The sequence below is a fragment of the Podarcis pityusensis genome (genome assembly GCF_964106645.2).
Source record: "Podarcis pityusensis genome assembly, chromosome: 14".
Taxonomy (NCBI): domain Eukaryota; kingdom Metazoa; phylum Chordata; class Lepidosauria; order Squamata; family Lacertidae; genus Podarcis; species Podarcis pityusensis.
In genome coordinates, this window is record NC_138039.1 from 19,098,217 (window position 1) to 19,111,898 (window position 13,682).

Genomic DNA, 13,682 nt, shown 5'->3' on the forward strand with positions numbered 1-13,682 from the left:
ATGGGAGCGCTTGCCCAACAAAACCGGGAGCGCTTTACAGAAGGGGTGAAAAGGATAAAGAGATAGGAGGGCTAGTAGATGATGCTCAAGCAAGGCCTACAAGAAATTCCACCCCACCTTCCATTTCCATTTGCTTCATAGAGTGTAAGAGCAAACTCATTTCCCCCCACGGAAGCACAGTCAAAACAACAGCACCCAGACCAGAGAGGTAGCAGCAGGTTTGGGGGAACCCCATGGATTGCAGAAGTACAATTGTACCCCCCTCAAAAAACCAAAACGGCAGTGGGCACAGGATGCAGACTGCTGAGGGGGAAAATGGGACAGTGGGAAATGTAATGGAGGCCTCAAAAGACAGTGTGGCTGACGGGCACCTGTAACTAAAGCCTGTCACGCACTGCAGCAGTTTGTCTCAAGTCTCATTCATAATGTTAGTGGGAAAATGTGGGATATACCGTGGTACCTCAGGTTACATACGCTTCAGGTTACAGACTCCGCTAGCCCAGAAATAGTGCTTCAGGTTAAGAACTTTGCTTCAGGATGAGAACAGAAATTGTGCTCTGGTGGCAGCATGAGGCCCCATTAGCTCAAGTGGTGTCTCAGGTTAAGAACAGTTTCAGGTTAAGAACCGACCTCCGGAACGAATTAAGTACTTAACCACTGTACATTAAAAGCTGGGAGATACCTACCACACTAATAGCTAGCCAAGAGATCCACCTTAAACAGAAACTGCCCTCGCCCACAAAACCACCACCCTCCTCAAAATTTCATGCTCAGATATTTATTTACCAGTGTAACCAAAATTGGAGAGATTGCATGTTAATCCCTGCCCCCTTTTAAAAGACCAAAACTCCCCGCAATAATATTAACTATGCTTCAAAATATCCCTTTGTTATTAGGGAGGAGTTTTAAATAAAACAACAACAAGAAGAAGGAACTTTCAGTGGTTTAATGGGAAAACAACTACCTGGAACAGAGCCAGGGGGCTCAGCTTCCCACACAAGCAGGTGCTTCCCCCAACCAAACCCAAATTCCAGTCGTCTGTATAATAATTATTAGATCTCTGTGCCCACCTCCACCACCCAGCCCCAAATATGTGGCTATTTATTTACAGAGTAAAGAGGCCAAACAATAAAAATAAACCCAACTATCCTGGGCAGGCAGGAAAATGGAACGAGGTGGGAAGGGAGGGGCGAACCTAAAACTTTGTACAGAGAGAGAAAGGAGTGGGAAGAAAGCTCAAAGCCAAGCTGGGGGGGGGGGGGGCTGGGGAGAACCGGGAGGGGGGCAGACCAGCCCCTTCAGCTTGTGGCTTGCCGCAAAGGCCGAGCCCAACAACTGCAGCATAGTCAAAGTGGGAAGGGATGTGTGTGTGTGTGTTGAGGGAAATGTGTCCATCTGCCTGGAGGGCTGTGGGGTGCAGTTTGCGGGGCCGACGTGGTATCCTTCATATGCCACTGTGGGGTGTCTGCCCCTCACACAACGCATTTCGTGGCCCTCAGGGAAAGTGCTGCTGCGGGCCTCCCTCCTCGCCTCTCTTCTTGAAACAGGGCTGGTCTTCCCTGCCACCTCAGAGCCAGGCCTGAGGCTCCCAGCTTTGCCCATGTTGGAAAGCGGCCTGGGACCAAGCCGACGCCAAGGAGGCTTTTCTGCAGCCCTGGCCCACCCCAGGGAGGTGACATACGGGCCCCGAGCTGACACAGGATGAGGCGGCCCGGCCAGCCGGAGCAGGAAGAGGAGGGAAAGCAAGACAGACAGTGAGTAAGGCATGGCGCTGGCCCAGCAAGCTCAGAGAGCCAGTCTCTAGCAGTCCGGTGGCCTTGGCTGCCGCGGCTGGGGGGCGCCACGAGGAGGCTGCAAGCACAGCCTCTCCCCTGCGGTGGTCAGTAATCTTCTACCCAGCCGTTTTCCGATATGAACGCGTCTATCACCTCTTTCATGGCAAGGTTGGGGATCAGCTGGTCCTGGGTCAGAGGGCTGCGGGTCACGGGGTCAAAGTGGCCGACACGCTGGAAAGAACCCAGAAGAGAGCCAGTCAGGCGGCTGCCCAGGAAGCCTCTCGCGTCTCCCCCAACAAAAATGCTCCCACCAGCCCCCAAATGGTCATATTCAGGGCCCCCTCTGCCCCCAAAATCTGTTGCATAAGGCAGCGTTCCCACCCTACCTGGATTGAAATCAAAGACATTTTTTTAAATCCCTAAAATGGTTTAAGGGTGTAAACTAATGTTTCATCAGAGTAAGCCTGCTGAAATGAGTAAACCTAAGTTCTGTTTGTTCATTTCAACAGGTTGACCCCAAGCATTGGACACCAACCCTATTTTTTTAGGCCTCTGATGACCTTTCAAAAACTATGTCCTCTCTTTCATCTTTGAAACGACTGGAGGTGCAATTCTCAGAGGGAGGTGAGAACTATCTGAGGGCAGAGAGCCCTGCTGCATCTGGATCGCTGCACTGTGGATAACAGAACGGTCGCATCAAACCTAGTGCAAAGTTGTGGCAGAAGTGCCTGCGTTCTTCATAGGCCTCCTGGAAGGGTTCCTGGCCAGAGCAGTAACTCATCCAGAGATGCTGCAGGCATTCTCCAGGGACAGGCACTTGGGGCTCCTGCCTTTGCTTACACAAGTGAAATATTTCTCATACCACCTTACTATCCAACACCCATGTATGCGTGTGGAGCTCCTTGACACAAGATTGGAAGAGACACACCCTGCTCCAATCAGGATCCCCTCATGGGGGGGAACTTGACACATGTACAGCTACATGCTGGCCTTTGCAGCCAGATGAATACAGAGATAGAGTGGCCCCTCTTGCACATCCTTTCAATGTGTGTGTGTGTGTGTGTGTGTGTGTGTGTGTTCGAGAGAGAGAGAGAGAGAGAGAGAGAGAGAGACAGAGAGAGAGAGAGAGAGAGAGAGAGAGAGAGAGAGAGACAGAGAGAGAGAGAGAGAGAGAGATCCGAGCCCCTTCTACCAATTCATGGTATAGCTGGGGTCTGCACAGAAATATGATGCAATTCTGTTGATTGAATGCAAGGTTAACAGCTAATATAAAAACCATGCAGCTGTCCCCCATTTCTCTCTTCTGCAGAAATTATTCTGGTGGCCTTTTCATTTTGTCTTACATTAGAACTCTCTTGTATTTGCTCTGGTCTTGCCAGTCGGGTTGGTGGGGCACTGAGGCTCACCCTACCAAACCAGTCCCCTTGTCCAGCCCCCTCATGGCTTCTGAAATTCTCGCAGTCCCCACCTTCTCAGCTCTAAGGCAGGCATGGCGGAAACCTTTGTCCCTCCGGATGTTGCTGAGTTACAACTCCCATCAGCACCTAGCAAGCATGGCCAATGCCCAATGATATGGGAGTTGTAGTTCTGCAACAGCTGGAGGGCCAAAAGTTTCCCTTTTGTGCTCTTTGGGCAAGAAACTCAACTTTTCCTTCCAAATACAAGCTGTGGGGCTTAGGAAGCTGTTGTTGCATTTGTTCTATATTAGGAAGTCAATGCACCTCCCCTTCTGAACCCTGTCACTACCATCACACCTGCGCAACCATCGTGCCAAAAGGCCTGAATTACCTGGAGGTGCTCTTCAATGTCTTTCCTGTCATACGTGATCCCGCTGGGCGTGATACAGGGTTCTCGCATCAGTTCAAAGCTGATCTTCCCACACAGGTAATCCGGGATGTCACGCTTCTGGCTCAAAGGAGAAAACCAGAGTTAAACTTAGGCAGATTTCAAGTAGGGAGGGGAAACCTCTGGCCCTCCAGCTGTTGGGACGCCCAACTGCCATTAGCTCCAGTCAGTGTGATCAATAGTCAAGGCTGATGCGAGCTGTAGTTCAGCAACATCTGGAGGGGCCACAGGTTCCCCATCTCCTCTTATAGGGTATGTGATGGGTATTGGATGGAACAGCGAGATGGGGAGTGGAGAAGCCTGGCTTCCAATTCCTGTTCAGCTACAGATGACTTTGGGCCAGTCATTCTCTCAAACCTTTTGACTGTTTAAAAACGGACCTCCAATAACATAGCAGCTTTAAAAATTATTTTAGCATAAGAATTTCATATAATAATGTGGTTAGCAGGCACACACTCTTATTTCTCTCATACGAGGGAATGCCTCTTGAAAGAGAATGGTCCCTGCGACATGTGGGCACATCATCTAAAGTCAAGCTCGCTCTTTTCTAACAGTCAAATTAAATCAACTATCTGTTGTTTGGTTCAGACAAGTGTGCAATGTTTAATATGACTGAATTAGCAGTGAAGGCAGCTCACCTTAGGCAAGGTCATGGGGCCGCTCTCGAGAGTTAAGATTCTGTTTTCTATGAACGTTCTATTTATTGTATAGGTATAATTCTTATTATTTTATGTATGTATATTTTATGTTTGTTTGGCTATATCCTGTATTTGGCTGCCTTAACAATAAATTTGATCTTAACAGCCTGAAATAAGTATGTTGATGATAATATTCTGTCCTTCTACCAAGAAGGCACCCAGGGTGACAAACTCATCCTATATATATGCATTCTAAAAACAAATTCTAAAATCAGTTAAAAACATTTTCTCATGAGTCAGTGCATCTGGCTGTTAACCAGAAGGCTGGTGATTTGAGCCCCCCCAGGGAGAGCTGTGGGCAGGATTCCTGCATTGCAGGGGGTTGGACTAGATGACCCTCAGGGTCCCAACTCTATGATTCTATGATCTAAAGGTTGCCATAAAACAGTGTCCTTCAGCCATCGAATCCCTCAGCAAACAAAAATGTTTTCAAATTTCTCCTGGAAGTTAATAATGATGGAGACAGAGGGCATTCCACAACCGGGGGAGTCAGCACTGAAAAGGCCCTGTCTCAAGTCAGAGCCACACCAACAAGGCTTCACTGGCCGATCATAGGATCTGAGAGGGCTGATGTACAGATCTACCCAGGTTGGGCCAACCAAAAGTCATGCTACTAATCAACTTCAATTAGGGGGCTCCAATGAACTTGGATGAATTTGAACTTTGAATGAAACATGAACCAAATTAGTTCATTTTGTAAAGGGACAAAAGTTAACTGGAATTTGTTCCCCTTTTTTTTTTTGACATGTCAAACTCGTCCCTTTTAAAAATGAACTTCCCAAGCTGTCTGGGAACCCCCATGGACACTGCCTTGGGTTCCATAATAGAAGAGTGATGGAATATAAAAGCTGGGGAAATACGCAAATGGAGCCGAGGAGCATGGCCCTCTGCTTGAGCTTGCCCTCACCTTCCGCTTCTCATCCACCTGGGAGAACAGCTCATCCATGTCTGCTAGGTACTTTTCCTAAAAGAGAAACAGATCCCTTAGCAGGAAGGAGCAGAGGCTCAACGCAGAAAGCAGGTGGGGGAATTAAGCAGCTAGCTATAGATGGGGCAAACAGTCATATCTAGATGATGAACGCAGACAAACAAGAGGGACAATAGCACCGCTTTATAAAACAGCAGTTCAGGTCAAGTTTATGAATGGTCCATAGATCTCCAAATTTACACACACACGGGAAAAAACCTAAACAACACATTTTTCCATTGTTAAATATTTGAACAAGATTAGTACAGAAACTGAAACCTCTTAGCACTTCTGTAAAAACAGGGGCAGGAGAAACCTGCAGCCTTCCGGATGCTGTCAGATTCCACCTCCCATCAGCCCCAACCAGCACGGCCAGCAGTCAGAGATGACGGAGTCTGACAACATCAGGAGGCCCACAGGTTCTTCCACTCCTGCTGCAAAAGTTGCTTACAAAGCGTTTTAATTTGGGATGCAAACACTGCAGCCAGCTCAGTTATGCCAGCCTGTGTATACATCCCTGAACAGAACAGGAAGTCCATGTGCCGCTCTAGACACCTTCCTTGGGAGCAAACAAGAGACAGGTATGTCCGGTTCTTCCGTATCAGTACAAATTGCGCAACAGTAACCTGTTCCGTACAGTTTTGAACTCGTGTTCCTAAATTGCACGTGGAATGCTGTGACACCTTTCTCCGGAGGATATCCTGGACTTTTCAACAGCTCCCCGCGCAATCCTGCTAAGTTCCCTCTGACTTTCAGCTGTGGGGGACATCTCGGGGCCAGGGAGCTGGACAGCAACCCAGACGGGGCTTCCAGTCCTAGGACAGGGATTTACCTGATCTGTTGGGTTGCAGCCAAGATTAGTCTTACTCAGAGTAGACCCACTGAAATTGAGGTTTTTAAACAGCAGTGGGGTGGCCATCTGTCAGGGATGTGGTTTCTGCATTGTAGGGGGTTGGATAGCTCAGTCGGTAGAGAATGAGACTCCCGAGTGGTGGGCTCGAGCCCCGCATTGGGCAAAGGATTCCTGCACTGCAGGGGGTTGGACTAGATGACCCTCGTGGTCCCTTCCAGCACTACAGTTCTAGAATTCCATCATGAACATTGAATAGCCACTTCAATAGGTCTACTTGGAGCAAACGTTTAGCAAGAGACATCCCACTGGCATTTCTGGGACACTGGCAGTGTAGAAAACTGCCGAAGGGTCCCGATTCCCTTGCTCCTCCCTCTGAGGTTGAGGTCAGAGCAGGGCTGAACCCTGGCAGATCCCCCCCCCCCCCCAGGTAATGGGGGCGAGGGACAGATGTCTTACCCCATCACAGCTGCTGACACCAAGCAGTGACAACCCAAACAAAACAAGTCAACCGAGGGCCCTTAGATAGGCTGAGCCCGGGCAAAGATTGACAAGGGTCCTCACGTGTTTGGCTTCGATGTTGGCCAGCTGCACGCGGCTGCGACTTTCCTCCACGTTCTCCTCTTCCTGCGCCCGTCGACATTCATCCAGCTCCCTAAAAGAGAAGTGGGGATTGGGCAACTTCACGGAGCTTGGCAAGGCTATCTTTTTTTAAAAAAAAATTATTTCAAAGCCAAAAAAATTTACAAACATCAAATTCAAAATCCATATTCATTTTCTAACAGCCTATTACATAGATTACCTAAATTAAATTATATCTAATTGCTCTAGGCTTCCCTTTGCTATATGTAAATACAACGCAATTAGCAAATTATATTATAAATGATATCATAGGTTCCCATATACCCCCCACTCCCCTTCACCCATGTGTGATCTCAATATTTTACTTCTTCCATCTTGTTGTGTTGTTATAATTTAATAATTATTCAGTTGATTCTATTATTATTTTCTTGCTTACCCCTGCACGTTTTACACATTCTCTATTAATATTTCAATTCCAGAACCATATTTTTTCATGTATTCCTTCACTCCATCCCACTCTCTAATTGTTCTTTGATTTGAGTGGCCTCTAATAATTGCCATCAATTTTGCTATTTCTACAAACTCACAGAGATTGCTTTGCCATTCTAATAGTGATGGGATTTTCTCCACCTTGAGCTTGGCAAGGCTATCAAGGGCTACCAGCCATGATGGCTATACCCTGCCTCCACCACTGGAGGCAGTAATCCTTCTGAACAGGAGGGGGCAGGTCTCTTGTGCTTGGGTCCTGCTTGCCAGTTCCCACAGGAATCTGGCTGGCCACTGTGAGAACAGGATGTCAGACCACTGGCCTGATCTAAAGTACCAGTCTTATGTCACTTATCAAGAAACACAGCGATCGGGAGAGGGAGGTCAGAAGCCACTGCAAGTTGCAGGAAGGCACTGTCGCTCGGGGTCACAGCACATGAAAAGGTTTCAGCTTCAGTCCCTGACGCCCTCAGCTTAAAAAGAGCCAGGCTCAGCGGCTGATGGGAAAGAACCTCATCTCCCTGAGAAGCCAGATAGCTGCTATCAGTGGGAGGAGACAACTCCTACGACTTCCGAGGCAGCTTTTAAAATTCCAATTCCTTTTCACGTTGTTGTGAAAGACCTGCTTTAATTTGGTTTCACTCTGTGCCACGTTAGTCTGTTCCAGATTTCCAGTTTTTACTTCTACTTGTAAACCACTCATCAGAGAACTCTGGTGATGGGCACAGAAATGTAGTTAATAAGTAAGCTGCGTGGGGAAGAGGCACTCAGGCCCACGGATGAATATGGCCCTTCAGACCTCTCAATCAGGCCCTCAGGACTCTCTACAGGTGACAGGTGGGGAACCTCTGGCCCTCCAGATGTTTCTGGACTACAGCTTCCACCAGTCTTGGTTACTAGCCATGCTGGCGGGGGCTGATGGGAGTTGTAGTCCCACAACATCTGGAGGACTGAGGATCCCCACCCCGCCCTTGCTCATTCCATCTCCCCCGGGCCACTCCTTCACTGATGTGCTCTGCAAGGTCCTCAAGTGCCTGGAAAGGGGCTTTGGATTGTGATGGTGCATCTTGCTTCCCTGGATGGAGAGCTGGGTGTTCTGGTGGATAAGTAAAAACCTCTGGCTTCTGGGTGGCTGTAGCGCAACCTGCTGTACAAAGGCTATGCACTGTATCCATTGCTCTGCCCACCTCTGGCATATGGCCTCTGAATGCTGCCCAACAAAGGAGTGTGGCTGAAAAAGCTTCTCTACCACTGCAGTATATAAAACAAGCTATGCACCCAACACACACAAAGTCCCCTTTGTTCTTCAAGAGTTTCTCCACCCATATCTGCCATCACTCCCTCTCTTTCATACTCTCTTTTACCTCTCTTTCTCTGCCATGATGAGCTTGGTGAGATAGGAGTGCAACTCGTTTTCCTGGTTGATCCGCTTCTCCTCAATGTTGTTCCAGCGCTTCTTCTTCGCAATCCGCAAAGCGCTTGGGATGTCGTCCCCAAAGTTCAGTCGTTGCTCTTTGGCTAAGTTGTAGGCTGGAGTAGAGGGGAATATATATCAAGGAGGAGACGACGAAATAAAGATCTTGCAATGCGGTGTGCTCTATGTGGGCCTGTACCAAAGGCTCCAGCTGGGGCAAAACTAGGCTGTGTTGATGGGGATAGACCATTGCTGGCATGCCACTCTAGTGCACTAAAGTCTGCACTGACTGCCCATACACATGAACAAACCTGAATGACTTTCAAATTGATACCTCACTCTTTTCTTCTTTCTCAGCCCTGTGGATAGCTCAGTAGGTACAACAGGAGACTCTTAATCTCGGGGTTGTGGGTTTGAGCCTCGCATTGGGCAAAAGATTCCTGCATTGCAGGGGGTGGACTAGATGACTCTCATGGTCCCTCCCAACTCTACAATTCTAAGGAGAAAAGAAACCTTGACTTCTACTTTTAGTCAAACCAACCAAACCTTTGATTGATTGACATCCTATGCCCTTTTAAAATGTGTTGGGGGGCTGTTACACGGTTGTTTTTGTTTTGATTATGTATTTTGTGGTTTTATATTTTGATTTTATCCTGTGAAACACTCTGAGACTTGCGGGTATAGGGCGGTATATAAATTTAATTAATGATTATGGTGATGGTGGTGCCTGAACTGAGGGAACTGAAGCTTGTTTAAGCTGTGGTTTTGGAACAAGCCAGACTGGAAGCATGGCTTGGTCCTGGCTCATTCTACGAAAACAATATGAACAAACCACAGTTTCTGACTGCGTATAAGTTGGATGCCTAAAGGCTGGGCCCCACAATTGCTCTCAGGTCAAAGACATGTGGCTGTTCTAGACTCCCTGGCTAAAACTGCTATTCAAAGTCAAAGCTGTCCTTGCCAGATTGTTAAGCGATACAGAATTCATTTTGACTTGGGCAGATGCCTGGTTCAAACCCTGGCAAAGGCTGGGAGAAATCCCTGCCTAAAATCCTGGAAAGTGGCTGCCAGTCAGTGTAGAAAGTAGTGAGCTAGATTGACCAATGGTCTGGCTCGGTGCAAGGCAGCTATGGTTGATTCTATTCAACTGATTGGTCAACTTGTGACCACCTTGCACTGAAAGGCGGTACCTAGAAAGACACACCCCTACCCACTCGGCTAGCCTGGAAACGAGAGCCAGCTTACCTCTCTGAAGGTTAGCAATGGCCTCGTCGTAGTTCTCCATCTCCATCTGGCACTGCCCCAGGAAGAAGTGCGCCTTCACGGACTGGCTGTCTAACTCCAGGGCATGCTTACAGTCAGCCAGGGCCTTGTCGTGCTGCTGCATCTTAAGGAAGCATAAGGCGCGGTTGGTGTAATAGACTGCCACTAAGGGATTCCGGTTCTAAAAGAAAAGAAAGAGAATATAAGCATGAGGGGCCAGATGGGAGACTAAAACAGCCCTCGAGGGATCTATGGGAGAAGGTGAGGCCCCAGATTCAATCCCTCCAATCGCCAGGTAGGACTGGGAGAGACCCTCATCTAAAATTCACAGAAGAGCCATTGCCAGTCAGGGTGGCTTAGATGGGCCATTGCTCGAACTTGGTATAAGACAGCTTCCTGGGTTTTGGGTTAATACAGCCTTTTCTTCATGAGGACTAGAAACTTACTTTATTTCTTAGTAGACATGCCATAGCCCAGAAGCAGAGCACATGCTATACATGCAGAAAGTTCTGGGTTCAAACCCCAGCATCTTCAGGCAGGGGGGGGAAATCTCCAGGGAAATCCTAAAGGAGCCACTGCCAGTCAGTGTGGACACTACAAAGCTAAATGGACAAACAGGGCAGCTTCATATCCTTGGATGAAATCATTTTCAGGCGGGTCTCTATTTCTTAAATTATTGTTGTTGTTGTTTATTACCCACCCTTCACCCTAAGGTCCCAGGGCAGGTTATAGAATTAAAACACAACATTAAAAACAATTGAAAACGCCTTACAATTTCAAATATAAGGAAGGTTCTAAAAATAGACACCAAGTGTCAAAAGCCAGTGTTAAGACGTGTGTCTTCAGCATTCACTAAGAGCTGTATATTGAAGGTGCCACACGCACCTCTAGGGGAGTAGTGCAAGCCCATCCAGGGCAGCCCACCTCCCAGAAGCGAGAACTCAGGGCACATGACACTCTGTCTTTTCAGGATCCAGCTTCAGTTTATGGGCCCTCCTCCAGCCCATCACTGCCTCCAAGCACTGGCCTAGCACCTCAACTCCCTCTGCTGATTCAGATGGAACCGAGAGATAAGAGTTGGGTGACATCTGCATATTGGTGCCACGCCCCTCCAAATCCCTGGATGACAGTCCGCAGAGGCTTCACATAGATGTTAAATAGCATGGGGGACAAGACGGAAGCCTGCGGGACACCAGAGGAGAACTCCAACGGCGCTGAACAGCAGCTTCCCATGACCACCTCTTGGAAACAGCCCTAGATGAGTGGAACCACTGAAGTATGGGGCAAGGCTACAACCGCTACAGAATGAGAGGCAAGTTCCGTCTTACTCTCAACTTGGACCAGGAAGTGGTTTAAGTACAGTGGTACCTCGGGTTAATTACTTAATTCGTTCTGGAGGTACGTACTTAACCTGAAACTGTTCTTAACCTGAAGCACCACTTTAGCTAATGGGGCCTCCCACTGCCGCTGCGCCGCCGGAGCATGATTTCTGTTCTCATCCTGAAGCAAAGTTCTTAACCCCAGGTACTATTTCTGGGTTAGCGGAGTCTGTAACCTGAAGCGTATGTAACCCGAGGTACCACTGTACAGTCAGATTTTGAGTTTGCCCCACCCTGCAAAGAGCAGCGTTTTGTTTTTGTTTCGTTTTGCATGGGCAGAGTGCATTTCCTACATTCCATTTAGAATCAGAGAAAGGGCTGCCAAGTCTAAGCCATGGCTTTTGAAAAGGCTTAAACCCCAGTATATCTTCAAAGAATCACAGAACTGTAGAGGTGGAAGGGATCACAAGCGTCATCTAATCCAACCCCCTGCAATCTTTTGCCCTACTTGGGGCGGGAACCCATGACCCTAAGATTGAGAACCTCATGCTCTACTGACTGAGCTACCCATCTTGTCTGTGAGGTTGTATCATTTGAGCAGCTGATTATTTATCATTATTCCTCCAGGCAGGCAGCTACTTAAAAAAAAAAAGTAGCGTGCAGCCGCTTAATCTGAAAGGTAGATCACAGGACTCAAAACAGTGAAGAGAACTGGTGCAGATCTCAGGGAAACCCCTGGAGACAGAGTGATTGCAACCAGAGAATCGTGTATTCTGAGTCCCAATAGAAATAATGTGCAGCCACAAAAGTGCTAATTGTTAAATGTGCACCTGTGGTGTTATCAGCCTTGCTGCATGGATAGGGGCACATGAAATCTGGCTGAAGACAACCTAAGAACTCATTTTTAATCTGTACTCAAACGAGGAAGGCGGGACCTTTATTCAGAACTGTCCAAAGTAGGAAGGGTTGAGGCTTACAAAGAAGGGTGGCTGGCAAAAGGTCGCCAAGTGAGTTTGCAGTGAAAAACAAGTCTGGAGGTTCAAACAGGATGCTGCTTTATACTGAGTCAGACCATTGGTCCATCTAGCTCAGTACTGTCTCCACTGACTGGCAGCAGCTCCCCAGGATTTCAGGCAGGGTTCTCTGCAAACCCAACCTGAGGATTGAAATTGGGGCCTTCTGCATGCAAGGCCTTAAAGCATGCTCTCTGTCCATGCTCAGAAATGCTGCCTTTCCTCACTGCCTCCTATCACACATTACTGGAGATAAAACTGAGCATTAAAACAAGGTTTTTTGGCACGGGGAAGAGAAGGATGAGCTTTGGCACAAATAGAGCCCTAGTCACACACCCAGGTTTGCTTCTTAATGTCCACTGTTCCCCCTACCTTGCCCCTGTCAAATCAAGGGCCAGAATCATAATCTGCCCATGCTCAGAGAAAAGTGCCCTTGCCACTTTCCCCCGCGTTGCCCCTTCAAATTATTTTTAGAGTAAGCCTATCCAGGCTCCGATTGAACTCCGGCATTGGCACCTCCCAGTTTATCTCCTCTCCTCACCTCACCCCCATCTGTCTCAAGAGGGCAAGCACTCTGTTCGTGTTCAGAGGGCCATTTTGTTTGGTCACACCTCCCTTCATATCTCGGAGGAAAAGGCTCAGCGATCCAAAGGACACTTACCTCCTACACCACTATTGCATCATCTCCTACCCTGCAGTCTGACGCCAGGCTCTACATAGCATGCACTTTGCCCATGTTCAGAGAGCTCTTTTCTTACTCCCCTTCAGCTATTCTTGGGGTAAACCCAAAACACTGGGGAGCAGCTGGGAGGCTCCAACTGAGTCTTGGTCACCCTGCAGCTTGCTTCCTATGCCACCATACCTGAGAGCAGGCCCTCTGCACATGCCCAGAGAGGCATTCTCCCCACTTCTCATATATTCTTCCAGGATAAGGCTCACGGGCCTGAGCTTCCTCCTCCTGCTCTCGCTCCGCCCCTCCAACGCTCCGCCCAGCTTCTAAACAACAACACTCAGCACTCGGTCCATGCTCAGAGGTACACACTCCCTATCTTCACGACCCGCCCCCCTCCGAATTAGGATAAAGTCCGGGGCCTGAGCTCAAACGAAGCCCCCTCTCGCCCCCTCGAAAGCGAGACCAAGCCTCTCAAGTGAGCGCACTCTGCCCATGCTCAGAGGCCACTCCGTTCCTCCGGGCCCTCTCGCCCTCCTCCCCCCAAAACAGAGGCCCAACTCACGATGGCCCGCCCGTAGCAAGCGGCGGCCTCCGGGTACTTTCGGCTGACGAAGAGCCGGTTGCCCTGCTCCTTGTACTCCTGGGCGCTGCGGCTCTTCTCCGGGCTGCCGCCGCCGAGGCCGCCGCCGACCAGCCCCACACCGGGCCCGCCGCCCGTCAGCCCCGCGCCGCCGCCGCCGCCGCCGCCCTCCTTCTCCTTTTCCTTCTCCTTCTCCTCCTTCCCCTTCATGCCGCCC

At 48.9% G+C, this 13,682-nt stretch overlaps 1 protein-coding gene across 1 annotated transcript; it reads right to left on the minus strand.

Moving 5' to 3' along the window:
- Positions 1-931: 931 nt before the first annotated feature.
- STUB1 (STIP1 homology and U-box containing protein 1) lies at positions 932-13,675 on the minus strand (the record flags this gene model as incomplete). The annotated part of the gene is made up of 7 exons (XM_080982058.1): positions 932-2,006; positions 3,564-3,680; positions 5,226-5,282; positions 6,700-6,790; positions 8,568-8,733; positions 9,863-10,061; positions 13,448-13,675. 7 exons carry the CDS (start codon positions 13,673-13,675, stop codon positions 1,881-1,883), a joined length of 984 nt encoding a protein of 327 aa, XP_080838184.1. The 3' UTR covers positions 932-1,880.
- Between the last annotated feature and the right edge of the window lie 7 nt (positions 13,676-13,682).